General features: G+C 37.6%; 6 protein-coding genes across 9 annotated transcripts; 2 read left to right on the top strand and 4 right to left on the bottom strand.

Annotated features, from left to right (window-relative positions):
• Positions 1-1,908: 1,908 nt before the first annotated feature.
• LOC126791592 (gibberellin 2-beta-dioxygenase 6-like) lies at positions 1,909-3,436 on the top strand. The gene is made up of 3 exons (XM_050518070.1): positions 1,909-2,399; positions 2,502-2,823; positions 3,088-3,436. Exons 1-3 carry the CDS (start codon positions 1,951-1,953, stop codon positions 3,352-3,354), a joined length of 1,038 nt encoding a protein of 345 aa, XP_050374027.1. The 5' UTR covers positions 1,909-1,950; the 3' UTR covers positions 3,355-3,436.
• Positions 3,437-5,361: 1,925 nt separating this feature from the next.
• On the bottom strand, positions 5,362-7,732 carry LOC126791395 (uncharacterized). Of its 3 annotated transcripts, none has more exons than XM_050517845.1 (3): positions 7,612-7,732; positions 6,344-7,053; positions 5,362-6,133 (listed from the first exon to the last, which is right to left on the bottom strand). In XM_050517845.1, the coding sequence occupies exons 2-3, from the start codon at positions 7,028-7,030 to the stop codon at positions 6,098-6,100; spliced, it is 723 nt and encodes a 240-aa protein (XP_050373802.1). In that variant the 5' UTR covers positions 7,031-7,053; positions 7,612-7,732; the 3' UTR covers positions 5,362-6,097. The 3 variants fall into 3 exon arrangements, with proteins under 3 accessions (XP_050373802.1, XP_050373800.1, XP_050373801.1); XM_050517843.1 differs by having other exon boundaries at positions 5,362-6,112; positions 6,345-7,053; XM_050517844.1 differs by having other exon boundaries at positions 5,362-6,112; positions 6,345-7,043; positions 7,612-7,692.
• Positions 7,733-8,861: 1,129 nt separating this feature from the next.
• LOC126791851 (oxygen-evolving enhancer protein 3-1, chloroplastic-like) lies at positions 8,862-10,679 on the top strand. The gene is made up of 4 exons (XM_050518347.1): positions 8,862-8,951; positions 9,172-9,224; positions 9,889-10,139; positions 10,416-10,679. Exons 2-4 carry the CDS (start codon positions 9,188-9,190, stop codon positions 10,521-10,523), a joined length of 396 nt encoding a protein of 131 aa, XP_050374304.1. The 5' UTR covers positions 8,862-8,951; positions 9,172-9,187; the 3' UTR covers positions 10,524-10,679.
• A 170-nt stretch (positions 10,680-10,849) lies between these two features.
• LOC126789893 (uncharacterized) lies at positions 10,850-15,686 on the bottom strand. Of its 2 annotated transcripts, XM_050515967.1 has the most exons (10): positions 15,563-15,686; positions 14,655-15,210; positions 13,809-13,835; positions 13,529-13,628; positions 13,382-13,438; positions 12,908-13,025; positions 12,203-12,285; positions 11,649-11,710; positions 11,469-11,568; positions 10,850-11,237 (listed from the first exon to the last, which is right to left on the bottom strand). In XM_050515967.1, the coding sequence occupies exons 2-9, from the start codon at positions 15,032-15,034 to the stop codon at positions 11,469-11,471; spliced, it is 927 nt and encodes a 308-aa protein (XP_050371924.1). In that variant the 5' UTR covers positions 15,035-15,210; positions 15,563-15,686; the 3' UTR covers positions 10,850-11,237. The 2 variants fall into 2 exon arrangements, with proteins under 2 accessions (XP_050371924.1, XP_050371925.1); XM_050515968.1 differs by lacking the exons at positions 13,809-13,835; positions 15,563-15,686 and having other exon boundaries at positions 14,655-15,556.
• Positions 15,687-17,978: 2,292 nt separating this feature from the next.
• On the bottom strand, positions 17,979-21,703 carry LOC126791605 (uncharacterized). Its single transcript, XM_050518082.1, has 5 exons — positions 21,480-21,703; positions 19,243-19,347; positions 19,024-19,126; positions 18,727-18,901; positions 17,979-18,557 (listed from the first exon to the last, which is right to left on the bottom strand). Exons 1-5 carry the CDS (start codon positions 21,501-21,503, stop codon positions 18,497-18,499), a joined length of 468 nt encoding a protein of 155 aa, XP_050374039.1. The 5' UTR covers positions 21,504-21,703; the 3' UTR covers positions 17,979-18,496.
• Positions 21,704-22,584: 881 nt separating this feature from the next.
• On the bottom strand, positions 22,585-27,755 carry LOC126791107 (inactive leucine-rich repeat receptor-like serine/threonine-protein kinase At1g60630). The gene is made up of 2 exons (XM_050517511.1): positions 25,942-27,755; positions 22,585-23,558 (listed from the first exon to the last, which is right to left on the bottom strand). The coding sequence occupies exons 1-2, from the start codon at positions 27,296-27,298 to the stop codon at positions 22,894-22,896; spliced, it is 2,022 nt and encodes a 673-aa protein (XP_050373468.1). The 5' UTR covers positions 27,299-27,755; the 3' UTR covers positions 22,585-22,893.
• Positions 27,756-27,821: the final 66 nt, after the last annotated feature.

The raw sequence follows: 27,821 nt of genomic DNA, 5'->3' as shown, positions 1-27,821 counted from the left end.
CAAATCCCACAAATCCAAATTAATAACTTCACTTTTGTATCTTCTTTGACAATCAACTCGGACCAACAAGTTTCCAGATTAAGAAAGTAATGTTTGCTTACCTGTTTTGTTCATATAGCTAGATAACAACATAGTTAGGTTCCCTGCTTTGAGTATGAATGGCTTCTTCTTCCCTTAATTATAAAAAGATCCAAAGACTATAAGAATGCTGAGTGTAAATTTTGTCTCTTATGCCTTGACTAGCGATTAGCTAACAAATTAGCAAGGTTCTGTCCCCAAATGACAAAAAACCATGAACATCCAAAGAGAACCGTTCCATTTGTATCTCCAACGTAAAACAAACAATTAAAGCCAGGCACACATGCATTCCGTATTAAAACAAAACAAAAACAAATTGTTCTTCCAAAATAGTCTTCGGGTTTTAGTCAAAGATTTAAAGAAGTAGCAACTAGCAAACCACATAAAACACGACTCCTTTCTAGTACTCCCAAGCAACTTAGCCGCCTGATTGGTTACTTGTGTTAGTTTAATTCCGGGAATGAATCAAATTCAGAAACTTGCAAAGTAATTAAGAAATGATTTTGTCTATTCCGACATTGTATATCAAACCAACACTTCAATAATGTTTATGTATTATGAGAGGATGATCAAAATTCAAAACATGATCATAATTTATTTTACCTTGTTAGACAATTATCATTATTCAACAACCGGTACGTATCACTGGAAATAAGCAAGGAAAATTATATGTATATAAGCTCACCCTTTGAGCACAAGTGCGAGTAGGTATGACAGGGACATGTTATGCCTCTTTCTTTGCCTCTGGGGCGGCATCAGTAGCGACCAGCACCACAATAGATTGGTTCCATCATGTTGTCGAATTTCAGGCTCATCTGGGCGGCACATTGTCTCTCAACTATGAATAAATGATATGAATTTGCCTCATATATTCATATGACTATGGAATTGGGGCCCTTAACATGTGCTCCAAATCTGAAATGCACATGCAAATATGCAGCTTGCAGTAAATATTCTCATCTTTCATTTTTTCTGCTAAACCCAACCGAGCCACTGTTTTTACAGGTTTTAAAATTGAGGTTAATATTTGTAGTATAATTATTCTGTCATGAAATGCTTGATTATAAGGACTAATCAGGATATTATTATCAAAGGAAAAACAGAGCAGTTGGGTGTTATTTCTCACATGCATTTGTCTTTTGCCCATTGACAATTGTAGATGGATAATATGCAACCTCTGCCTGCCACACCAATAAATTAGATGGTTTTCTAAATACCCAAGACCAGAAAACCAGAATCTTTTTGTGAAGTGATCTCAGCAGAAAATGAATAAATGAATAAACTTAAAGGTCAATCAATGTTAATTATTCTTCAAGTTAGGTTCTTAAGATTCCTTATTATAAGGCCTGATCAAAAGCTCAGGTAAAAGATTTTTAAACCAGGTTAGGTAAAGGTAGAAAACATAGGTCGGTTGTGTTTGAACAAAATGTGCTGTAGTGAAACCTGATCTACTGCTCTGCTTGAGAATGTTGATGGAAAAGGAAGAGATATGGCATGGAGAGTCAAATCCAGAAGACAAGCTTTGCCCTATCTTAGGGAAAAAGGGTTCATCTCCCAACTCCTAAGTCCTAAGAGTGCATTGAATCAATACCTTTACCATGTTTTTGTTTCATAGAGTCAAAAGGAGCAGGAGAAATTTTCTGTTTTTCTGAACAATGTGTGTGGACTAAGTGACCAGGTCAGCCAGAGGCCATATTGTGACAAATGTCACTACTTGGTAGCTCTTTTTTGTTCTCTTCTTTCTGTGCTCTTTGTCCACCAAGTCCATATAAATACATTTGGGACTCCTCAGTTCCCACCCTACTCAAAAATCAAAGTCTGATACACAAACCGGGAAGCTAACCAAGCAAGGACATAACCATACATAGCATTATGTTAGTAGACTCAAACCCCCCTCTCCTACACAACTATGGAGCCCTTCTACACAAGCCATCCAGTAAAACTCCTCAACTACATGAAAACCATATCACAGAAGAATGCCAGCTCCCATTGATAGACCTCGAAGGGTTGAAGAGCCTTGACATGATCCACAGGCTAGAATGCGCTAGAATGATTTGTAGAGCCTCCTCGGAATGGGGCTTCTTCCAAGTGGTGAACCATGGCATAAACCCTGAGCTTATAAAGAAGATGAGGGGAGAGCAAGTGAAGTTGTTTTCAGCACCCTTTGAGAAGAAACAAAATGCTGGCCTGCTCAACAATTCATACAGGTTTGGGACTCCATCAGCAACTCACCCATCTCAGTTCTCTTGGTCTGAAGCTTTTCACATTCCTGTCTCAAAAATCTCAGACCAAGCTTGCTATGGAGAGTTCGCCTCTCTAAGGTATAACATATCTTCCGGTCATTTGCTTATGTTCAGATTTAAATTATAAACATCCTTACACTTTGAGCTAATAACTTGTTGCTAATGCATGCATTGCAACAGGGAAGTGATGGAGGAATTTTCAGCAGCCATGTCGAGTCTATCAAAAGTGCTCGCAGAGGTTCTAATCAATAATCTCGGCAACCAAGAGGAAGCTCTAGAAGACATTTGTGAGTCGAGCTCCTGCTTTCTTCGCTTGAATCGCTACCCGGCTTGTCCATTTTCACCAGATATGTTTGGTCTAGTGCCTCACACAGACAGTGATTTCCTCACCATTCTTTGCCAAGATCAAGTAGGAGGACTTCAGCTCATGAAAGACTCCAAATGGGTTGCTGTAAAACCCAATCCGGACGCGCTTATCGTCAACATTGGAGATCTTTTCCAGGTATAGTAATCAACAGTAGTAAATTAATTCTTAATTATGCTCAGATTCATTGTCCGGCAACATAATCATCTTGTTATCTCCGATATTACTATACATATGAGCACAACATTGTGTCGTGAGCACCATGTGGCATGCCTGGTGTGCAGTTATCAGTTGGTTCAACATTACATCCTTCTTTATTGTGAAACGTAGATTAACATGCAGGCATGTCAATGGACACATGTTTTATATCTGACCTTAATTATATTATTTATATATATGCAGGCATGGAGCAACGATGTGTATAAGAGTGTTGAACACATGGTCATGGCCAACGAGAAAACGGAACGATATTCGATTGCATATTTTCTGTGCCCATCTTATGATTCTTTAATAGGAAGTTGCACCAGCAGAGAATCCTCCATTTATAGAAAGTTCACATTTGGAGAATACAGAAGCCAAGTTCAAGAGGATGTCAAGAAACTTGGCCATAAAGTTGGACTCTCTAGATTTCTTATTTCGGAAGACCGGCCTGCACTGGCAATTAGATAATGGAGGCATCAGATTCTATCAAATTTAGTACTGCAAGTTGAAAAAGGAGGGAATGCAATTGATTGATTCCCACATGAGTTGAAGACTGGTGTCTTTTCTTGGAGGAAGCTTCTCAGCTTTATTAGTATTACTTGAAGTATAATTCTTATTTTTCTTTTCTTATGCACCATGTATACGCACACCATTCGTAGCTTCAGATATTAATATTGTTATTACTGGTATAATCAAGGACTAAAATATCCATAATTTCCTCGATATTTCCGCGAAAATTTTCATTTTTCGACATATAGATATATCCGTTACATACCAATTATTTTTGATAGAAATTTTTAAAATTTCTCGATATTTCCCGATATATCCGGAAACTTTTGAAATTTCCCGATATATCCGGAAATTTTTGATATTTTCATAATATCGCCACGTGTCAAGCCAACTTCAAATAAAATAAAAAAAATCACTGATTAAGAGAATCAAACCTCTGATCCATCTTTTTGCAAGCACAAAATTATAGTCAACTCTACTACACCAACTTATTGTCATATACGACTCTTTTTATTATATATTGCATTACATATCTCAACATTCATCTAAAATTAAAATAAAACTGAATTAGTTGTTGAAGGGAATCGAACCCCTTTGGTCTAGGAGGAAGCAATGATGGACTTTACCCTTATGGGGGAAATTCAACAGGCCTTATCCACCATATTTATTCTCTAATGAGATGCAATCAAGTGAAAACATATGCACACAATCTTCACAAAATCTATGGTTATGGTCAAAGTCGAGAAATGCTTGATCCAAACGGGAACTACCAGTAGCACAACCCACAGTTAATCACTCATGACTCATATGGTTGGCATATAAGTCAATATATGCAAAATTAGAAAGGTGAGGTATCATTTAATGACTATTCTTCACAATATACTCAGGATTTTACTCAAAAAAAATTGAAAATAGTGAAAATTTTGTACCTCATAGATCATTTATGTGGTTCTAAATCACTCATGTAATTTCATATTTAATGTATCATATGTCAATAAAGCGTGATGAGTTAGTCTCCTTTTAGGTAAATATATATATATATATATAATAGATTTTTATTTCACCTCAAATTACTATAAATTAATAATTATATAATAATTTCTTATGACATATAGTAGATAATTGATCAAATAAACATTTCTTAAAGTTTCATTCAAAATTTCCATGTTTTTATATAAATTTCCATCAATTTACTTAATTATTTTTTTAAAACAAAATTTTCCCGAAATTTCCAATTTTCGGATCATCGAAACCGTTCTCGCCGATATTTCATTCCTTGGGTATAATACACGCATTCATGTATTATATATCAACAAAGAATTTCTAGATTCTGCTCCAATTAGAGATTTAGTTGATTTATTTATTTCTATCTAAACATTATTGAATTTTTGGAGAAGAAATCTATGCGACTGGAATGTAAAAGCAGTATTTAGAAATATCAAATACAAAAGTCGGCAAAGCTTACTGTGATTCCAGCTGACGTTTCTACGCTAACGTATGATTCTGACTATGAAGTAAAGTTGAAAAGAATAAATATAAAAGCAGTTAATTCTTCACACAGAAACTGGAAGTGTGAATAGAAGATGTGAAGTCTGGAATGTGCCGATTAAAATTGTGTCGAAGGCATCAAGTCAAATTTTCACCAGGCCATCCCGAAATTGACAGCCTTTTGTAAGCTGTAACATCAACGGGGATCACCGCCAAAACAAGAAGAAATGACAGCACACTGGAAAACAAGAACACAAAACGAACACGGAAACATGAGAATAACAAGACAGCACTGAGTAACACCAACACCCTAACTTCAGCTTTTGAATAATGTTGAATGATGTTGGAGGTTGCTTCATCTGTACTCCAATGACCCTAAATCTTACTCCATATGCTGACCAATGCATGAGGAGGACATGTTTTCATGATGTATTCAAACAATCAAAATCATGGTGGTGCGTAGTAAACTAGTAATGCAAGAAAAATTATGATATCAGAAGAAATTGAATGACTAAATTACAGATCCAAACCAGCAGCTCTTTGAGTATATACACCTAGGTACTTAACTAATATATTCAGCCGACTTGTAAACTGGTGATACTACTGGCATGTAATAAATGCAATACACCCTTACGCGAAATCCTAGGGTTTGTGCTGGCAAACCAAGGTTGAGAGCCAAGCAACATCTGCCACCAGATGATAAATCGGCACAGTCACACAGAGGACTGGTTGTCTTCAGTGTTTTGTAAGGAACAACCGATATACACTTCACTGTACTATAGAGGGTCTGATTCAGTCAAGAAACATTGCCACCTTGTCTTTCAGACTGGACTTCTTCTTTGTTATGGGAGCAATTTCTTCTTTTGTCACATTACTACGTGTTTGTGATTTGAGTTCGTAGGAGAATGCCAGGTTGTCTGTCAGAATGTCAGTCCTTGCTTCCTTCTCGACAGGTTTCTTCAGCCAGGGGCCTAAAAACAGATCCAGCATGTCCTGAGCAGGATCCCCTGTTCTACCAGAATTCAAGACAGTACTTTCACTAGCCAAACTCTAGTTAGGCTTAGAACTGGTAGCATCTTGGATGAGCGACCTGTCATCACAGTTTTGGGAGTCCATTGATTTGTCTGACTTATTACTGCAAGCGACTCTTAATGCGAGTCTACTGCCTATTTCATTTTCTTGAATCGATGCTTTTTCTGGCTCTAATTCCCGATCAGCTTTTATGTACAGCACAATGATGATACCAAACCTTAGATTCCACGTACAAGATAAGTTTCTCAGGAATCATAATTCATAAGTAGCGAAGTAATATTTTTAAGTTGGTTTCAGTATGATACTATGATATAGTAGAAGAAGATCATAACTATGTATTCACCAATACCAATGTATCAAATCAATATTTAAGAACAAAAGGTATCAGACTCGGTTTTCCTTTAGTGACAAGGAAAGAAAAACTAACCTCTTCAGCAATTATCACTAAATCTTCCGCAGTCAGATCGACATCATCATCACTCAAAGTCTGTAATTCTTGTTCCTCACCACTTCCACAGGCAGAATCATTTGCTTCTTGTCTCTTCAAGAGAGCTGGTTCTTGAACTTTTCTTCTCCCACGTCCAAGTTTCTCTGGAAGATTTGCAAGGAAGTTACCATCAAAATCTGAATTTTGTTCATTTGTTTTCCTTTTGTTCCTTTTTACCTCACATTTTGCAAGAATGTGAGAGCTCTCCCCCAATGTTTCCTTTTCAAGGATCCCTCTTCCAGGAGCCTTTGCTTTTTGTTTATCTGGAGCAACAGATTCCTGAACTTTTCTTCTCCCACCCCTACTACACTTCTTCTCTAGAACAGACTCTGGGACATTACCTTCAAAGTCTTCATCTTGTTCAGTAGATTTTCTATTTCTAGTCTTTGCCTCACACTTTTGAAGAACTTGCGAGCCTTCTCCCAGTGTTTCCTTTTCATGACGCTGGATCCTTTCACCTGGTTTTGCAGTCACAGTCTCAGTCTCTTGAGAAGCAAGTTGTTCTTCAACCGGGTTGCCCTTTTCTTCCACATTGCCGGATTTCTTCTCCTGGCCAGCAGATGACCCGCCCAGCATCCATTGGGGTAAACGTCTCCTACTTCCATCATTAGTACTAACTCCAAACATTCCTTTTCTTCACCTAACCGTACCTATAATCACACGGTTGTAAAGACACAAGTAAGAAGGTAAGCCCAAATCCAATCAAGGGGAATCTTACATTACATGACAAAACTAGAGTAGATTTCAATAGACTCGCATTCTACCACAACTACCAAGTAGCAGCTGCATGAAAGACCGAAATTTCAAGACTCAATCCACTATTTACAACTTACAATGTATGATAAATTACATTCCACTCATTAAGCTAGTTTTGAAATGAGAAAGATATAATCTTTTACGATCCAATTCAAACTAGCTCAACATGATAAAGATGTAACCTTTTATGATCCAATACATCCATATATCTCCTTCAACAACTCTGAGATTGATCCCAACTTTCCCAGTTTTACAACGACGTACATTGCCCAGAATATAAACAATATTGAGATTGATACCCTAGATTCCAAAGTTGTAAACTTTGCTACTCTTTTCTTGTTTCTCATTGTGAAATTTTGTAGACCTAAATTGCTTGAAAAGCAGGCAATCAAAGCAAAGAAAGAGCCATAATTGAAACGAAAATCAAATCATTTGAAATAGTGGGAACCTACCCAGTTGATCACAAGACAAACCCAACAAAAAGACAGAGACTTCGGCTTCTCCGCTCCGCCGACGAGTTATTACCGCCGGCCACCGCTGCCGCAATTCGGAGATTTGGAATAGAGAGATTTCTCTTTTTAAGTTTATTTTAAGGCGGACCGTACCAGCCCGTATAGGGCCTGAAAACTGGATTTAGCATTGGGCTTCACCTAGCCCGTAAGGCCCACTTTGCGATTACCAACTCAAAGCTTGTGATAAAAATGGTCGTACTAATTAGCCATTACATATTTCCTCGTTGTCATTCAAGTTTTAAGAAAAACTCAAACTTTGTACGTAATTTATATTTGCCTTGTTGTCGAAACTAGAATAAACTTAACTTATTTTACGACTTATATAGCATAATAATAAATAAGACAAGCATAAACTAAATCATGGTCTGTTATTGTCCTTAACATTAGAGCTAGGAAGAGATGGAGGAGTTATCTTCATCTTGGAGACTCATATCACCAACACTAACAACTACCATTTTCTTCTCTTTTGGTTTGTTTTTTTGAACTAAGAGGGTGACCCCTATTCTTCTTAGTTTCTTCTTTAACATCGCTACATGCTGTCACCGAAACTATTGCATCATCCTCAACAAACCTAAAACTCTCAAAAGCACGAGCGAGTGCACTTGAGTGTTCACCCTCTTCATTGCCGCATTGGAAAATTTGGTGTTCAACACGAGCAACTTCGCCTTCTTAAGTAGAGTAGATGGAAAATGGAAGGTCGGACTCGCTTTAAAGAGGTAGTCGATTCATAGTTCACAGGTACCAAAAGCTAGGGCATTTGCTGCTTCCTCCTCCTCAATATTCTAATGACCGGTTTGCGTAGGGCTGGCTTAGAATTAAACTAGTTTCGAACAATGGAGAGGAGTGGGAGGAGTTTCAGAACTTTTGAAGTGAAATGAGCCTTCTTGGAGACCAAAATCCGGCCATTTTTGCAAGTTGTGAGCAAGAAGCGTGAGGGTTGCTACCGCCCATCTTGAAACATATGACCTCTTCATGCGTGACTAATTCAGAGGAGAATAACCAGATATAAGATATCTCAAACATCTTTCTTTGACAAGCATTGATTCTTTATATAATGAAAACTTTAAACTTCCATTAACTCAAATAATATGCTATAATTGTTTATGCAATCTCCTCCGACTCATTCTCCTTTAGAAGAAAATTCTCCTTTCACTAATAATCTAAACTCGTGTCGTCAACAAAACTAACCACCACTTTTTCACAACAATCTCAGAAAATTCTAAGAGAGAAAATAGGCAGAAGAATGGAGCAAGAGAGCTTTACGGGTCACCCCTTTTCAAGTTTAGTTATTTACCATTCATGTTTGTTTTACTCTAATCCAGTCATCCAGCTCATCCCCAAATTTCCATTGATATTTCTTATATGTCAATATCCCACTGCTCAATCCCCATTTTTTGCATATAAATATTTGGAAGACCGAACAGACATAAATATTTTGTTGCTTCAAAAAATACTCTTTATAACTCATCTGTTGATTCTGTTCATTCCTCTGTTGAACAGTGCAGACTGCAGGCACATGACATACCCTTGTTTTCAAGAAGACCATCATCCAGGTGATTCTGAATCATCATCTCTCCCTCCCCCTCTTTGTTCTTCAATTTTTTCTTTATTGCTTTCAATCTTGTTTACTTTGAAATTTTCATTCTTTCTTTCTCTGGGTTTTGTGTGCCTCATGATGAACATAATACATATTTGATTATGTGATTGTTATGCTCTTCTTCTTGGGATGAGGAATTGAAATCAATATTTCTAACAGTTTCTTGAGCCGAAAGCGAGAATAAAAAGAGGGTAAAAACCCCTCTGGAAATTTTCCATTGCATTATGGAAAAGCTTTGAACTTTCTGGGTCCAGTTTCAAGGGTTTAGGAATCAATTTTCATCAGAGTGACCTAGCTCGTTTCAGCTCAAGTATCTCTCTTGCTCTAACACTTAAATTCCATTCTGGAAATGTACTTGTACTTGTTACTATGCAATTGTTTGTAATTATTTACTTATCACAAATAGATTACCCTCATGATGTTAACTTCATTAGGCATTACAGTAAAAGAAGCATCTTTTGAAAGTCTTTTTGTCACTACCATTTTGCTTTCATTGAGCACAAAGGTTGCAATCATGGGGTATGCTTTTCTTAGGCAATGAGGGAATTACTACTAATGAGACTAGCACGGTAGCACCTTTGCAAAGTATTTATCATCTCTGTCAACGTCTTTACATGTAGGTCATGATAAAATGGTGGATATGCAATCAAAGGGAATTGCTTGTCGGATTAAGAAGTGTGCCTATGAATTGCTGTCAATTGGGAATGATCTGATGGACGATGCGTACTCGTGGGACTTGATGGGAAGGGATATACGTCTCAAGTCGATGTTCTTGTACTGTGATCTTAGTCAGTTGATCTCTAATGTCCCAAACGATCAGAAGAAGGCTCTGACTGAAGTTGGCAACAAACTGTTTTCCTCCATCGAAGAGGTAAACCACTATATCAATTGAGGTACTTGTTTGTAGTTCATTGTTTTCTTTTATTAAAGAAAAGCATTTTAGGGTGCAGCCAGAAGAAAATTGGCAACCCAAATGGGCAAAGTTCACCAAAAACAGTGACAATTTTTCGATCGAGTATAGTTTCTGAATAAGTTGGAGGAAACAAAAGCATATGCGCTTGCTCTTACATCTTCAAGGCTTGTTCCATTAGTGGCTAGTAAGATGGTTTGTGTGGTAATTGACTATCCCTTTTTGTACATTGCCCAGTTGGATCACGCAGTGAAAATTCATAGCATTCCATTGATTCGAGACCGATACAATGAAGCTGGTGTCATTCTACAGGACCTAATGGTTCTAACTGGTGTTATGGAGTGAGGTTGGTCTGTATATTTCCAGGGAACCTTGCTGCAATCTCATCTTGTAAATAAACTCAAGCTTCAGTCTGTACAGTGTTACGTAACAACAAAACTTCCGACTCTTGCAGTTACATTCCTGGTTTTCAGTCAATAAGGATATCGTATCCTTCACCCATCTATACAGTTCAAGCATTCGACTTGACAATTTCATTTAAACCGAGGGGATTCATCAAAACATACGCATTCACAAAATGGATTCTAAAGGATAAAACAATGCCTATGGAACATCACATTTCGTATCCAACTTACTGGGTATCATTCATGGTCATTTAAAGGATTTACATAGTTATCGAACTACGAAGTACTTCATTAAGGGTGAAAGAAAATGGTCAAACCAACAAATCAAACCATGCTAGCCAACAGAAGTGAGGAGGTACAATTAGCAATTATAGATTGAAATTTACAAGGAAAAGTTCCTGCAGCTGCAACTATACTTATATATTAATTTATTTCCTGCACAATGGGAATAAGGGCACATAATATATTTTCAGACACAACAGAAGCGATCCAGGGATGGAGGCACTAATATTAAATGACAATGAGGCCTAATTGAGTAGGGTTCTGCATAAGCCTCATCAGATATCTTCAACTCTGTTTCCCGGCAACAAAAACAAACTCATACACGGTGCGCTCAGACAATGAGGCGGTCCACAATGCCAGGACGTTGTTTTGTCTGCTTGCATTGACAATTTGAAACATCAATCAGAAGTTATCTATAACACATTTTACAGGATTTACTATTTAGGCTTCATCGTATGCACAAACACAAAAAGATGAGACAGTCAGAAAGAGACAATCTAAAACCTATAAATGAAAAATTCACTTCCTCTCCCACTCACAAATTTGCAGGCAATGCACAACACAACAAATATGAGTCGGTTATTGTGATTCATCATGTACTTACCTAAGTTGTATTAGGCAAGATAACACTATTAGCAAGATCCTCATTTATGCATACATTCAGTGGGGGCATTTGACTCATAAATCCAGGCACACCTCTCATGCTGCAAAAAGTATAACAGCATTATCAAACTCGGACAAGTTAAAATCATTTGTAATAAACACTAAAGATATATGCACATACTCATTCAGGATAGCACTTAAGTTGTTCCTCGTGCGACAGAAGAGGTCAATGTTGTCCTGTAACTGTGTTTGACAAGACATAACAGCACCATTTTTGTTGTGTTAATAAAAATGTATCATGAGCCCATATGCAGAAAAATCATGTGCACATTGTCACTTAAACACAGAACGTTAGAGTGAAGAAGATTTCAACCAGCATGCATACAAGATGCTCTCAAGAATCATGATATTAGATTCACCAAACTGTTACATGGACGTGATAATTTGAATAACCAACTTTCCTCCAATAAATGAAACTCCCAGAAAGACAACAAATTATGCCTAGTATTGGGCCAAGACGCATATCTAGAGCATGGGTTATATCGAGTCCAAACGAAAAGGTTTTGACACACTTCCATAAATAGTCAATTATTCGATATAATGATTCAATATATATTTATGCAAGAGTTAAATTTCACAATAGGGGAACTTTCGACAAGTGATCTCTATTATTTCTTAGAGGAGCAATGACATGCAAATTAAATTCTAAATATTCATGAATAATGAGGCACTGACCTTGTACGTAGAAAGGTTAGTTGTGATTTGATTAAAAGCTTGAGCATTTTGGTCCAATAAATGCTTGGCCGTCCCACTTATACCTGAGAGTAACCAAAAAACAACCTTAATGAAACTATCGAAAGCATTTTTACATGTTAGATTGTAACTGAGAATAATAAATATTGTTTGAAGGGTGAGAAATGATATGCATGGCAGGTTCTCAAAGGCCATAGAGCAATGAAACCAAAATACGATACACAAGTACTTCTTTTTCCAAATATTAGGTCATTTTTCGCACATACAACTAACACCTCGTGTGGCAGGTATTTTGTAAGTTTTTTTTTTTTTGAGGTGGAGGTCAGAAGTATTTTGTAAGTTTGTAAGTCTTATGTCATTGTGTTTCTGTTCACATCAAACTTTAGTTCAGTTTTAACTACTGTTGTCCTCTAATAACTTCAAACATTAAAGACTTCTTCTCTATACACATCCATAAATGGTGCAGTTACCAAACCATCCAAAACCAAAGTGTTAAGAATGATGTTTAATTAGCTCCTACAGAGTAAGGAGCCACTCAAGAATAGAGTCCAGTTGAAAAACTTAAAATGTCTACATATTGTATGACACTTTTGCTATAAGGACAAGTATAAGTTCATTCCTTGTACCACTTCAAAAACCAAATAAAGAAATGTATAACAATGGGTCAGAAATAAGATGCTATCTAACCTTCACACTGCAAGCGCTCATTCTGGTCCATACGATGCATCATAAGAGAATATGCAGCCATGTTGTGTTGCGGAGCTGAAGGAATGCTTATCTTAGAGGATGATTCTACGAGTTTATCCTAAAAAAAAGATATTTAGAATACTGGTTTCTCCATCATATATTCATATTAGATCCAAAAAGATGTGAAACACTCATATCCAATAAATGAAAACGGGACACACATTTGTGGTTTTATAGCTTAAGCCATCCAATTGAAGCACAATTTGAACCAATACTACACAAAAATTTACAATATATAACAGGGAATTTCCAATTTTTGTAGTCAATGAACGTTACAGCTAATATATAAGTACAACAATGTGCAATCCCAAGACTCATTCAACACAGTTATTATTCCACTAAGACTCTTAAAATATATCACTTAGGTGAACTAATTAGTAGTATCAGACAATTTATTCGAATTCACGAAGATACCTTCCTAATATTGCTCTTCTTTCCTGTAGTATAGTCTTCAGATTTCCTCCGCTTTCTCTGCAAAACATTTAACTACTTTTCACTCAACCAACAGAGTAAAGAATAATTTGCTATTTATATCTCCATAGAAAAGAATAGAGAGCTCACCGTCATCCACCTACACCTCAAGGCAACATCACGCACAGTTTTATCACGCAAGGTTGCTGCAATCTTTATGTACCTCATAATACTTGGTTCATCAGCGTATCTACAATAACAAATGTGATAGAAGAAATGAAACTTTTAGAAGACACCACAAACGCAATTCACTATGGTAAGATAACGCAATAGAAAGTAAAGTGGAAGAAATCCATTTCAGATCACAATTGTAACGGTCACATAACAATCAGAAATGTTTATCACACAATGTTGCCGCAACTTTATGTACCTCATAGTACTCGGTTCATCAGCAAATCTACATTTAGAAAGAAATAGCATGAGAATATTAAACTCAAAAAACACAAAGTAGATGAAATTGACCATATTAAGATAACAGTTAATCAGTTCTACTATTGAAGTCAAGGCAGAAGAAATTAAATTCACTTCAGTATTGAACGGTTACCTTTTTTACAAAAAGAAAACTTGATTTTGAGGAATAGTTTAACCGAAACGAGGCAAGTACCATGTTGATAAATAATGTAAACAAGTCATAAACCCTACACAACGTGAGCACAATCGGGGGGCAATAAACGTCCAACAAGCCTATGAGGACGACCAGTGTTACCAAAAACTGTCAATCCCCACTGTTTCCGGACAGGGTATGAAAAGCATTTAGACTTTCATTTTACCGTTCGGTATATGAGTTCGGTATATTAAGCAGGCAATATCAAATATTAATTCTAGATTAGCATTTAAAGCTCAAGGGATCCTCTCAGGTTACACTCAACTCTCAAGTCAAAAGGAACATCAATAGTGATACGTCTTAAGTAATCGTACTGTGGGAACGTATGGCAGACTAGAAACAAGTTTTTTGTACCCACCATTTTGTTCCCTCCTATCAGGTAACATTGAGGATGACCACCGAATTTAAAATTGTTACACATAGAGCGGTTATGTGAGTATCCATGATTGACCAAACATAATTGCATTGTAACAGATCATAAATAAAACATGTTTAGCAACAGGGGAAAAACGAATACAACATGAACATTAAAGCAAACAACTACAGCATGCTTGTGGCACTTATGCATACACAACACAATAAACATAGAGATTAAGATTCTGAACAACATACTTGACAAGGCCCTCCTCCAATTTGTACTGCTCCTCCATAGACCACTCAACTGCCAAGCCAGTGTCATGCTTGAGCCCCGGCACGGAATCAACAAGCAGAGGAGCCCCTGATGAGTTCCCGGGTTGACTAATTACAGGGCTGTGGTTGACCATGCTCATTCCTGACCCTGAATTCGGGGAAAACATCATCCCCATCCCCATCCCCATTCCCACCCCCATCCCAATCCCCATCCCAGCAGGATGATTACTAAAGTAATTCCCCATGGGAATCATCTCAGAGCTGCTGTTTATAGCTCTAGACTGGAAAGACATGGCGTGTCGGTTCATGCCATACCCAAAAGTCTCATCATGAAGAAACCCTGTGTTGGACTCCATCGCCATTCTTCTCCTTTATTGCTTCCACCACCAAAATCCCAACCCCTCTTCTTTCACAAAATCCAACTCAAACCAAAGCACGCACCTTTCTTGACTTGCTCAAATTCCACATCGCGTAAAGCCAACGCTATATTCCCCACAACCAAAAACCAACAATCAATCACAGCTTCACAGCAGCAGAACTATTACAGAACAACCCAGAGCTCATCAGAAACCCTAGATTCTAATACCTCAAATTAAGCACCAAACCAAACACCATAACCAACAATTAGCGACACAGACTTCAAATTCAGCACGTAAACAAGTCCAAAACCCCCAAACTTGAACAAAACACACAACACAAAATTTTCCCCCAAATTCAAAATTCCCCAAAAAGCTATATAAAGACAACGCCTTTCGTCCTCCACTCCCCACAACCCAGAAAAATTCCAGAACCCAATAAACTTGATGAAGTTCCCAAATGGCGGATAATGGTTCCAAGTGGGTACGTGAGAGCTCAGCTAGTGAGAGATGAGAGAGAGAGAGAGGCGTTACCTTTTTGGGTTCAACTTTCCGACGGGAGCCCTAATTGGCCCTTGTCTTATTATTTTTCTTCTTCTTTTCCCTCCCTCTAATTATTTTTTTCGACCAAAAAAGGCTAGTAGTGACTCTGCTACTTTCTTTCCTCTCTTTGCTTTGTTAAATATCTGTCTATCCAATATTATTTACAACAATCAGATATTATTTAGAGCGAAATTTCGTTTTGAAAATAAAATATCATAATCGCTCGTATTGATGTGTGAATTTGCACGATATTAATTAGAGCTAAATCTTAATATATTATTTGTAAATAAGGAGAGCATTCTAACAAGATTATTTGGTGCAAATTAGTATATGGACCTAGAAAACTTTTGAGAGCACCATTGTTGATTAAAAAAAATACGGGTTTGTTTATTGATCTCATTATTCGATGATATTGTAGTCCTTCAATATTTCTGTATATATAAAATGAAATCTATTTTCAATCTCCAATCTCTAGTTAATTAATTTTATTTCTTTGAATTCTTGGGAAAAGGTCGAGAGGGTTTGGGGTATATGGCTATGGGGGAGCGGTTTGGTTGTTTGTTTGTTTGTTTGTTTGAGAATCCTTCCCCTAAAGAAAGACAAAGGAGATAGCTCAGAGGGATTGGCCCCTAGCCAATGGGGAAGCTAGGAAAAGGAAGAGCAACCCCAAAAGAGAGTTGAGGGCTTGAGGATTTTTATTTTTATTATTTTTGTTTTTGTAAAGGCTTAATAATATAAGTTTCTGGTTGCAGATCTTGGAATTCAGCAACAGTGCGAATCCCAATAAGCATTTGATGCCAATTATTGTGGACTCTCCACCTTTCCTTTCTGCTCACCTTTATTTTCATCAACTTTTTCTTTTTCATTGTTTTTTTTTTCCCTTCAATTCTTCTTGTAATGCTCATAAAGAAAAGTTCTAGCATGTAATGACTAATGACCCACCAGTCTCCAATGTGGAACAGACTCAACAGAGAATTACAAAATTAGATTGTAATAATTCATCTTTTTATGGATAATGTAATTCACCTTAGTTAATCTAAACATTAGTACAATTGTACAATAAGATAATAGGACTCAAAGTGAAAACCAACTTTCTAGAGTGCGATTGGGGTGGATTTAGTAGGTGCTTCATATGATGTGTTTTAGGTGCTAGTTGCTTTAAAACTTAACTTTTGTTTGTACTATAATGGGGAGCCAGGGGAGCTCTAGCAATCAAACTACTAATCATTTATGGGATCTAAAAGTCGTGAACATAAGCTTGTTCATATATAAATTTACAATCTCGTTCACACATTTAATAGCTGATTATGAAATTCATGTTCAACTATTATTATATTTAAATCTAAAGGTTGAAAATAAAATAATTTAATTTTAAAAATATTCTTCACCGTTTGGTTTACATCCAACTGTGGTTGAGTATAAATTTCATGATCAGCTACTGACCGTGTGAACTGAATTGTATAAGTTTAAGTTTTTTTTACTAAATCTCATGATATAACTTATATTAAGCATCATTCGATAGAAGTTTAAGTTCTTATAGTTCTATGACTTCTATCTCATGATATAACTTATTTAAGCTTCATTTGATATGAGGATTGTATCCTTTGTGTTTTAAAATTGTACGTAATAGTTTCAAACCTTCGAGGTTCGAGATATGTTTTAGCTATTAGCATCAACAATACATAATACATGTAATGAACTCTAGACGAACAAAAACACAATTGACATAAATGGTCAGTCTAAACCCGAACCTATTCTTGGTAAGATTTCAAACGATCTACCCCCACGGTGCCATGCAATATTGTCCCATATAATACTCGAAAATTACAAGAACATCATATGTTGCGTAATGGGGTCCCTAATTTTTCCATATTCAAACCTAAAAGAAAATCAATAGCTAATAGATATGGAACGAATTTGAACATGCTGTTCGAAATCTACAGTAAATAAGTAACGCATGGAATGAGTGAATGGCCATACCTTATCCAGAGGAGAAAAGAGGAACATGAGCTTGTAGAATGGAGCTGTATAGGAAAAAAAAATGGTATGATCTGGTCCAGAAACTAAGAAGGAATATATATAATATGATCTGTAATTTATAGGATTACAAAATTGAACCCATTAGTTAGCCCACATTCACGACATCAATCCTCTCTGGTATATTAATGTCAATATTTACTTCCTTTTCTGGTCCATCGTTTTTGCTTAGATACAAGTAAAATTGACGTTAGTTTACCTTAGTGGTCGTAACGATGAATCATCAGCTAGCTCGTCGATCAATTAGTTATCTCAATCCCAATCAGTGGTAATTTCATTGAATACTTTACATAAATAGTCATACAGAAAAACTTGATGATGACTCGGCTAGCCACTATTTCTCAGAATGAGATCATTAGAAGGTAATTTCTATTGCAGACTTGGAATGGTTTCAGATGCATGTATGCAATACCTTGAATGAGATATTGAGACCGAGACTTGCATACCCCCTGCTTGGGAAACAAGCACTCGTACAAATTAAGAAACTAAAAGTAAACAAGCGTCTCATACAACAAAATCAACTAGCTAGCTAGGTAGCTCTGGAGCAATACATGCACATTAATATCTAGTTGCGGGAGATGATGGTATGTACCGAACCAATTGCATCTGCAAGCACCAAATGAAAAACTTGGTGAGCCGGAAACGCCGGACTGATCCGCATTTTGATAAGGGTGGCAGTGACACTAACAGCACTGATATCATGATCATCTGATGTTAACTGACCGAGAGAGATCAACCGTTAGAAACATGACTACTGCAGGACGGATCATCAATCATAGATGGAGTTAATGGTTGTTATCCCCAGCACAGCTACCAGAAAGAGTACGGCACAAAATTACGTGGAGAATACATTTCATATCTTGTATGCTCCATCAAACAATGCGTCTTTCAAACTGTTCGGTTAATGGCGAGGGTGAAGTATATCAATACTAATGTTCCCATACTAGACCTGCAGCCATCAACACACAAAACAAGCATCTATGAATGAATGAGTAAATATTTATCATCTGTTTTGGAAAAATATATCAGTAAACTGCTTCAAAGGTACTATTATCAAAAGTCATCCTCCCTTGGTATGCATACTTGAAGAGAGATTCAGAGTATGGTGGAGGACTTACATGGTTGCAAATATGAGAAGGATCTTCCGAGGGTTAATGGTCATCAAGCGATTGAACCTCTTGCTCCGTCCGTCTCCTGTGTCCAGCAGATTAGTGCCCATTAGAGTAGTTGAGTTTGACGGCAATGATTTTGAGGTGATCAATGACTGCTTCAAGGGCTCCAACTGAGAATTCACTGTCAAGGGTAACGATATAAATAAAACAGTACTGCAATCTGAGCCAAGACGATTATGGTTCTAGCTAAACATTTACCAATTTCTTTAATAACAAAAGATGGCAAATTAATCTAGTGTATACCTTTCACTAGAAGTTTCTTTGTTGGTTCATGATCTGCGTCTTCCCCCTGATCGGTACTAATTGATCTCTCTGCTCGATAAGACCATTTCCGCGAGAGTGCCCTCTAAGAAGAAAATAAACAAACTAAGGTAAACTAATTAATGAGAAACCTGAGGAAATTTTACTAGATACACTCTGAGAAGGACTTCGGAGATAGACAATGAAGAAACTGCTACTTACAGTCATTTTGGGGCTTCCTGAGCAGAAATCTGAGGATTGTGCTAGGCTCTCAATATCCAACACAACATTTGGAGTTCTATGATCTGAAGCACTAGTGTCGTTATTCTGTACGTGTGGAAATTAGGTATGAGGGCAAACAAAAAAACATCAGAATATTGATTAATAGTTTAATACATAAACAGACACATTATACATATGTTCTCAGTTAGCCTGCATGCCTCAGCTTTATTTAATTTATCCTTTGATTAAAATGCACAAGTAAAATGTGTATAAAAGTGTTCAGAGTTTTATCAGAGGAAATTTTTGTAGTATAACTGAGATTTATTCTGTTTTTCTATACAGAAATATAAGGCCTAAATCTTTCTCAGTTCTTCAGATAAGAACTTCTTTACTGCTTTTCTATTGTTATTTACAGTGAGACTTACACATAACATTTACAAATTAACTGTGATGCGGGTTTTACATCTCGTATTCCTCTTTCTCAATTCTTAACACAAGTTTTTGGCATATGCTTGGAACAGTCAGGCTGTTAGGACAACACTATACCAGCGAATATTTAGTTTCTGATGAGAAAAAGAATACTCAAATTCTAATTTTAGGTAGCTAGACTGCAACTGTATTATTTACTTTTGGTTGTTGAATGACAGTTGTTAGAGTTTTATGCCATAAAAGACCTTGTGAAGGACATAAGTACCTGAGAAATAAAATGACAGACAAACACAAACCTACCGCCATTGTCACTTGTCAGTTGTGTAACAGACATTATTGGAGTATATTATTCTTTGTTGAAGCCATCATTATATTCACTAAACAGTACCAAATAAACTTGTCCTCACTAAGTCGAACCAAATTGAGCAAGTTGACATAGAACCAATAACTATGGGTACTGATTAGAGACAACAAAGCCAAAATAAAATTAGATGAATAATGCAGCTAGCTTGCTAACTGCATCAAGCATGTGCTAATCACCAGTAAACTAGATTATTTCTTACACTTGTACTAAAGAGTGTATTGCACCTAATTCTTGGGCAACTAGCATGTGATGTGACAAACCCGATGCACCCGAACATGCAGAAAAACTTGTCATGCATAATATTCTTATAAGCTAATACTACATATAATGGCAATCATGTAATCACATGCACCTTGGTTGTTAATATAAAACTCATAGTCAGATTCAATTGTCGAGCCAAATGTATAAGATAAATACTATTTTTGCTGTGTAACAAAGACAGTGAGATATAAACATATACTAATGCAGAATCCCATTGTATATAATACCATTCTAAGATCAAATTCAGATGGTTAAGCTTAAGCTGGTGATCTAATTCTGTCAATTATTGAATCCGTGGGATGGATACTAGGCAGTACTAGCGAAGCTTGTTTGTTAGCTTAGGTGGAAATGCAACTTCACAGGTTCAATAATTGATATAGACATATATGCATATGGATTCATGTATTATGATATTCAGTTTTGTTTGGACTAATTTGGCCTTAACCAAACAACGGTGTTCTGCAGAATCCCTTTATTTGCAGCAGGAAGGTAGGGCTGTCTTGCTAATTTGGACAGAGATAGATTTAAGGGGAGGGTTAGTTTGGTCTTTCAAGATTTAACTGGGGGCTTGGCTTCAGGTTTTGAAATTAGCATACAGACAACAAACAGAGTCAGTCTAAAATAATGCACTGTATTAAATAGCACATATGCACAAAGAAACATGTAATATGTCTTCAATCGTTGGAGAGAAAGTCTTCAATCTTGAGGTCACTGCCATGCTAATAATACAGTTTGCTTGTTTCTGTTGTTAATTACTTAATTTCAACATTGATTCAAATTAAAGGTGCAGAAGTTAAACAAGACATACATGTATCTCAAATGCATTAAGGGGTAAATTGAAATTTGACTAATGAATTGTAAATAATCATAATCTTTTCTAATCATGAAATTAGGTATAAGATTTTTTTGCAAAACAGGACTTTAAAAGTTGAAAACTTGAAATTGATCAGTTTAACGATCACAAAAGCCAGAATCAGACAATACGAATCAATCAAGGATTTTGAACCAAAGGTGGGTTCTTGAAAAAAAAATCAAACAAACACTTGCAAATGCGATTCAAGTCGCATTTGAGAAGATATAGAATATATAGAAAGCTCAACGTATTTGAGAAGATCCAGTTTACTATAAAAAAAATTCTGCAAGAAAATGAAGAACTCAGAAACAATGAAGATGGTAAACCAACCTTTGTTAATGTCTCCTCTGCCATCTCCCCTCAATCCAATTCCGAAGAAGAATCAACCAACCCTGAAACAAATCCCGACCACCTTCGCCTTCTTGGATCGGGAAACCAAATTGAGCAGCTTTCTCAAATGTTTCACTTCAAATCTGCAATGAGTTTCGATCAGAGCTTCTGCGGTTTCAACTATGATGATTTCATGTCTCTTTCTCTGTCTCTCTCTCTCTCTCTCACTCACGGACTCACTCTCAGAATATTTACCGGCCAACTTATTAATATATAAAGTAGTTGAGGAATGCTAATCCACACACACATATATATACTTGCTTACAAGTCATGGACCAGGACTACAAATGGACATTCTTTAATTCCTAATCTCTACTTTCGCCAATACCATTTGAGCAAAAACAAATCAGATTATTATCACGCACATACATGTATCATATAAATATATACTTTTTTGGTTAATATTTTATCTCAGATTGGTAAGCAAGATCAGATCACCACATACGTTGTGGATTGTGTATGTCTGCCAATCTCGACCACTTAATTAGAGACTTAAAATCATGGATACTTTGATTATTAGCTAAGCTTGAGATGAATGGTAAAGCAAACCCTTTTAAAAGATAGGATTAGAGATTGTGCATGTGTATGTATGACAAACTGTGAAGAAGGACTGACTGGGTTTGCTTTCAGAGCACACATGGCAAACATGCAAACATCTCTACTTGCACACGACCACTTCATAATATGGCGGGCTTCTTATTTTCCCTTCTTTTCTTTTATGTCTCGGACAAGAACCCCAAAAAATGACTGATTCTTTCTCAGCTACTACATGTTAATTTCTGTAACACAGTGAGGTTGAGCGGTTGAGGCGAGTCCTACTGACACAATATGTATTATTTATCAAGAAGTGATAAGAACAATGAGAGCCAAAACAATCTTCTTCAACAGATTTATGCATGGAAGATTAGTCTACTCTTCTTCCCTGCATAAATTATGTAGTTCGAGGCAAGTTAACTATGCATGGCATACCAGAATGATTGCACAATGGGATGTGAGAAATGGAAAAAGAAGTAAATTGTTGGCTTTTATATATTTGGAAAACTTCTAGCTATAAATGTAATACAAACCTCACTGATTGAATTGCTCGTGCAAAATGCAAACTAGCTATTACAAGTTTACAACAATGAAAATCACAAAAACCTTTACACCGTACCTCCGGCCAGAGCACCCTCCTAGCTCTACAAATGCCTAGCAGTAGTAGTAGTAGTAATACAAGAATCAATCATGCTCTAATTCATCCGAAAGGATCGGATTCAATACTTTTTACTCTAACAAGCCGTCAAGTTAATCGACTCGATCACTAGTAACCAGTAACCACTCAAATGCACACCGTTATAAATAGCCAGCTACTGAATCAAATGCTCAGGTGTTCTTCCCTAGGTAAGCTCTGAACGGTATCTGACCATCTCCCCGGTGAATGATCACTGCTGTTGTTTGAAGAGACTATAGCCTCTGCCCTTGAATCCCTTATCATCCGCAGAACCTCTCTCATTGTAGGTCTGTTCTCTGGTGTAATTGAAACACAAGCCATTGCGATATTCAGAAGCGTCTGCAGTTTCTCCTCTGACGCCTCATTACCCGAGCTAACTGGTTCATCTCCTGACTCTGTCTCTTCCTCACGTACTGAACGCACCCATCTTGGAATGTCTGAGCCATGTTCCTGAACAAGGTCTTGGAAGGGAGTCTTTCCAGTTAAGAGCTCCAAGAGGAGGACACCAAAACTGTATACATCTGCTGGTTGTGTGGATGGTTTTCTGATGTCACGGCATTCAGGGGCTCGATAGAAGAGAGTAGTTGCACTAGGTTCTTCATGTGAATCAGGATCTCGGAATAAAGTGAGACCATAATCCGTCAAACATGATTCGAAATCAGAACCCAACAAAACATTTGAGGATTTCAAGTTTCCATGGGTCAAGCCAGGATTCTGGTGGATATAAAGGACACCGCTTGCCAAGTCCTCAGCTATTTTAAGACATGAGGTCCAGTGCAGAGGCTTCCCGCCGCCTGAAGTTCTTGAACCTGTCAAATCATAGGTTGAATGGATGTTAAATATGCCTGAAAGTCACTCGCTACAAAAACATAAAACGGACGAGGCAGTAATAATTCAATAAATCTTGATCTTTTACATAGATTGACACAACATATACGTATAACACATTATAAATGACTGCTTGTTTCCAGATTCTCAGCTACAATATTTCAGTAATATAACACCAGAAAGCTCCTACAGATACTTTTGACCTCGGCTGTTTGCATATGTAACTTCAAGAAGAATCTTTACAGGCAGTGGTAATTAATATATGACAACCGAGTTTAATCAATCTCAATAAACATATAGTCCAGTCTACAACAACAGATGCACACTAAATTAGGAATGAAGAAAAGAAAGAAAAAGGCTGTAAATGACACAACAGTACTTAAAGTGAATTTTTGGTCCCCATGAATGAACAACACAGTTCAGATGAGAGACTTTATACAAGTGTTGGGGAACTGGGAAGAGGCACCACATTACATAACCTTTGTGGAGTTCCCAACCTAGAAATGAGAGAAAAGATTAATCTAGACAGAGATATATGCAAGGGTCTCAGACAAAAAAGGAAACATCATCTGATTGTAACTTGGTTAAAAAAAAAATAGAGATACCAAAACCTCTCTGTCTTTCTTTTATCATGTACTTATAATGTTTATAAATCAAACAGGGGTTATGCATCAAATTATTAGACCCTGGTTCCCAAGGGAAAGGCAGAAAATTCTAATTCTTCAGCTAATTCAACTTTGAAGTTCAATCATGGGCTTCAATCTTTTCACTTAGATGAAAGTTCGAATGAAAGGTGGTTCCTAATAGTCTTCTCCTTGACAAGAATGTATTGGAAGACCCAAAAAAAACATTTTGAATAAAAATTGTAAAGTGGCTGCCATGAATTGGGCCCAAAGCCTAGTCTTATAGGGGTAGGTAAGTGAGATGCCTTTGTACACTATGGATTTATACCTTGATTAGAAAGGAGATTATTGGAAAAAAATTAACTCAAATGATCAATACACAGAATACTGCAGTGTATTAGAAAAATCAAGCAGTTTTTATTTCTTTGAATATGTGAACAGATTATGATGAACACAGAAACATATAAACCAATCAGAACAGTGCATCTCCAACTGAGAAAGACATGAACTTTGAGAAGCTATGACTCCATTTGAGTATCAAGAACCAACTATTAACTAGAAGCCAAGTATAAGACTGTATGAATTAGATAAGAGAACGTACAGACATACTGTTATGATCCAATTTGAATATAACATGCAGACATGGATGCAAGATCTGAGGCAGTGGGACAGGACTAACATGCTGAGCTCAGACTAATAAATGAGTACTTGTTAATTAGAAGGAAACCTCCAAACGATTGAGATTTACTAGTTTAATCTATAGCTCAATTATTGATCACCCTATAAACCCATGAGTGCAGGAAACATATATGGTATACCTTGTCGTTATTTACCAACATCTCTTGGAGAAGTGGAGAACGATGTACTAATGCAGAAAGAAACAGCATGCTTTTAGATGATATGACAATGACACTAGCACCAGGAAATCAGATTTGCATAATACTTTGCTTATATATGTGTTCTGAATAATAATAATAATAATAATAATAATAATAATAATAATAATAAAACAACCCCCTTTATATAATTATGGCCTTAATCATTCAAATTTAATTCTTAAAGACAAAGAGAACCACAAATTCTACAGGGGGTCCAGAACAAGGTACGGATCAACTAGTGTAAATGTGTTGCAAACCATTGTTGCAAATCATTCAAGGAAATTAAAATATACCGAGTCTACCTGGAAAACAGTCACTCCCATGCATGATGAGATCTAAAAGGACCAGGCCTAAATCATACCGTAAATTTATGTGGGTCAATCCAATTCAAGGAGACCCCCCTCCCTCCCCTGGTTTGAATGATTTGAATTCAAAGAAATCCAACCTTTCCCATCCTCCTCTTATTTCATACAATTGGAATAGTTCTAAATTCTCCAAATCAGAAAATATAAGCACCAAACTTGATGGTCAGTCTGGTAACATTTCTCCAAGGACAAACTTTGTGGACCGAGTAATGCAGGTGAAGCAAACATTCACTGCTACCACTGCCATTGAGCGCCCCCACAGCACTAATGAGATAACAATAATTTCACTATCATGTTTTTCCTAGACCAACATATCCATACAACAATTAAATGACTACTAAGTACTAACAAAAGTGACTTGTTAGGAAGTTTCTAACTTCAATCAACCTCAAGCTTCATTCATGATCAGTGAAACTGTGAAACCAAAAACTAACCTCAAAATGCCACAAAACAAAGACAACAGGTAAAAAATAACTAGATGAAGAATGGACAACATACCATGAATGAGGGAGAACAGGCTGCCATTGGGGAAGTAATCGTAAACGATCAAGCGTTCCTCCTTAGCCTGGAAATAGGCCCTGAGAGGCACCAAATGAGGATGCCTCAGCTTCCCAAGCAAGTCCATGTGTCTCCTAAACTCTTCAAGCCTAGGGTACCTTGCATCCTTGAGCCTTTTCACTGTCACAATGAAACCAGACTCCATCACAGCTTTATACGTACTTCCCATACTACCCCTTCCCAGTGTCTCAGCTGAAGCCTTCAGTAAATCCTCCAGGCTGTAACTCATCTGCTGATCCCCTGGGCCGCAGAACACCAGACTCCCCAGTCCATCTCCCTCCCACGAAAATGCCCCTTGCTTTCCTCCATTATTACCTCCCCTGCCACCACCACCACCTGAAGTCCCCTCCCCTCCTCCTCCTGTCCCCGCCGCCTCAACGCCGTGAACATCCCCTTTGCTTCTGGTATCCGCCTCTTTCCGACGGCTGTGCTTCCGGCACAGCACTAATAACAAAAGCACAAACAGAACAAGCAGCAGAAAACCTCCGACACTTGCAGCAATGATCTTAATGAGCTTGGACTTGTTTGGTTTGGACTTTGAACTGGGATGAGCTTCAGAACTGGGACCCACCAACGGCGGCAAGGCAATGCCGTTCGCGCATTTGTTGTGAACCTGCAGACCGCAGACATTGACGTTCCCCAAAAACGACGAGTCGTTGAACTGAATGAGCGCCGGCGTCATCGGTATTTCGCCGGAGAGGTGGTTGTTTGAGACATTGAAGAACCTCAGTGAGGTCTGATTCAGCGGCGGAACGCCGCCGCTGAACAGGTTGTCCTGCAAGTACAGAACATACAGACGCCTCAGATTGAGCACCGACGCCGGAATGTCGCCGGCGATTTTGTTTCCGGCAAGGACGAGGACTTTGAGGCGGTGGAGGGTGGTCACGGAGGCGGGGAAGACGCCGGAGAAGTTGTTGTCGTTCAAGAAGAGGGACTTGAGATTGACGAGGCCGGAGATGTCGGGGATTTGGCCGGAAATTGAGTTGCTTTTAAAGCTGAGAACACGGAGCTGGTCCAGCTGGTTGATGATTTTCCGGTCGAGAGTTCCGGTCAAGTTTAAGTACTCCAACACAAGCTTAGTGACTCTTCCTTTCATACATTCCCTCACGCCTTGCCACGTACACACATTGCTTCCTTGCCGCCACGGCAGCGAGTTTGCCGGATCTAAAGTCGATTTCAGGCTCAACAGAGCTTCGGCGTCGCCGGCACGAACCAAGGGAAGAAGAACAAAAGCATAGAAGAACAAGAACAACAGCAAGTACCTTGAGCTTGAGTAGAAGTAGTGTTGCTGCTCCATTGTGGGGTTAGATTTTGAGTTGGGTAGTTTCAAGATTCAATCTTTGAGTTTGGGTTGGTGATTTTGTTCCCATAAAGAGCGGGATCAAATTTGAGAATAAAACTGGGAATCTTTACAACTGGGAAACAAAACAAAAAAAAGGTCAAATCTTTCTCCTTTATGAGACACTCCTCCCCACTTCACTTGCCTATTATTGGCCCCCAATCACTCTCTAAACCCAAATCTTGAAGATCCATTATCTCCCAAATTGGAGTCATTTTCAGAACAAAGCTCGAATCGAGTTCCTCCACCCACCACTGTTCTTCAGGATTTGACAGCTTTTTCGAGCCAAAAATGATGGATTTTGGAGTAGATGAAGGAGTGAGTGAGCAACATTTAAGGGTGGGAGAGAGCTCTAAAAAAGCTTCAAACGGAGACACCAGAACAGGGGGGGGGGTTTAATTTCTCGGAGGGCTCGTTTTTTTTCTTCTCTAACTCACGGACATTTGCTTCACGTGAACGAACCTCAGAAGTTGCAGACGAG

This window comes from Argentina anserina, chromosome 4 (genome assembly GCF_933775445.1).
Source record: "Argentina anserina chromosome 4, drPotAnse1.1, whole genome shotgun sequence".
Taxonomy (NCBI): Eukaryota; Viridiplantae; Streptophyta; class Magnoliopsida; order Rosales; family Rosaceae; genus Argentina; species Argentina anserina.
The sequence above is the reverse complement of the archived record's forward strand: the minus strand, read 5'-3'. Positions and strand labels throughout refer to the sequence as shown.

What these genes read in the sequence shown, in the direction of transcription:
- LOC126791851 (XM_050518347.1), top strand. Translation starts at nt 9,188, where the DNA reads ATGACATACCCTTGTTTTCAAGAAGACCATCATCCAG. An exon ending in TCAAGAAGACCATCATCCAG is followed by an intron (nt 9,225 to 9,888) that starts GTGATTCTGAAT and finishes CTTTACATGTAG; the next exon opens with GTCATGATAAAATGGTGGAT. An exon ending in TGTTTTCCTCCATCGAAGAG is followed by an intron (nt 10,140 to 10,415) that starts GTAAACCACTAT and finishes TACATTGCCCAG; the next exon opens with TTGGATCACGCAGTGAAAAT.
- LOC126791605 (XM_050518082.1), bottom strand. Translation starts at nt 21,503, where the DNA reads ATGGCAGAGGAGACATTAACAAAG. An exon ending in CAGAGGAGACATTAACAAAG is followed by an intron (nt 19,348 to 21,479) that starts GTTGGTTTACCA and finishes CCACACGTACAG; the next exon opens with AATAACGACACTAGTGCTTC. An exon ending in CAGGAAGCCCCAAAATGACT is followed by an intron (nt 19,127 to 19,242) that starts GTAAGTAGCAGT and finishes TTTTCTTCTTAG; the next exon opens with AGGGCACTCTCGCGGAAATG.
- LOC126791107 (XM_050517511.1), bottom strand. Translation starts at nt 27,298, where the DNA reads ATGGAGCAGCAACACTACTTCTACTCAAGCTCAAGGTACTTGCTGTTG. An exon ending in CCTGTTCTCCCTCATTCATG is followed by an intron (nt 23,559 to 25,941) that starts GTATGTTGTCCA and finishes ATGATTTGACAG; the next exon opens with GTTCAAGAACTTCAGGCGGC.
- LOC126791592 (XM_050518070.1), top strand. Translation starts at nt 1,951, where the DNA reads ATGTTAGTAGACTCAAACCCCCCTCTCCTACACAACTATGGAGCCCTT. An exon ending in GGAGAGTTCGCCTCTCTAAG is followed by an intron (nt 2,400 to 2,501) that starts GTATAACATATC and finishes GCATTGCAACAG; the next exon opens with GGAAGTGATGGAGGAATTTT. An exon ending in ACATTGGAGATCTTTTCCAG is followed by an intron (nt 2,824 to 3,087) that starts GTATAGTAATCA and finishes ATATATATGCAG; the next exon opens with GCATGGAGCAACGATGTGTA.
- LOC126789893 (XM_050515967.1), bottom strand. Translation starts at nt 15,034, where the DNA reads ATGGCGATGGAGTCCAACACAGGGTTTCTTCATGATGAGACTTTTGGG. An exon ending in GATGAACCGAGTACTATGAG is followed by an intron (nt 13,629 to 13,808) that starts GTACATAAAGTT and finishes TTGTTATTGTAG; the next exon opens with ATACGCTGATGAACCAAGTA. An exon ending in AGAAGAGCAATATTAGGAAG is followed by an intron (nt 13,026 to 13,381) that starts GTATCTTCGTGA and finishes TCTTTTTTTTAG; the next exon opens with GATAAACTCGTAGAATCATC.
- LOC126791395 (XM_050517843.1), bottom strand. Translation starts at nt 7,030, where the DNA reads ATGTTTGGAGTTAGTACTAATGATGGAAGTAGGAGACGTTTACCCCAA. An exon ending in TTAGTGATAATTGCTGAAGA is followed by an intron (nt 6,113 to 6,344) that starts GGTTAGTTTTTC and finishes CATCATTGTGCT; the next exon opens with GTACATAAAAGCTGATCGGG.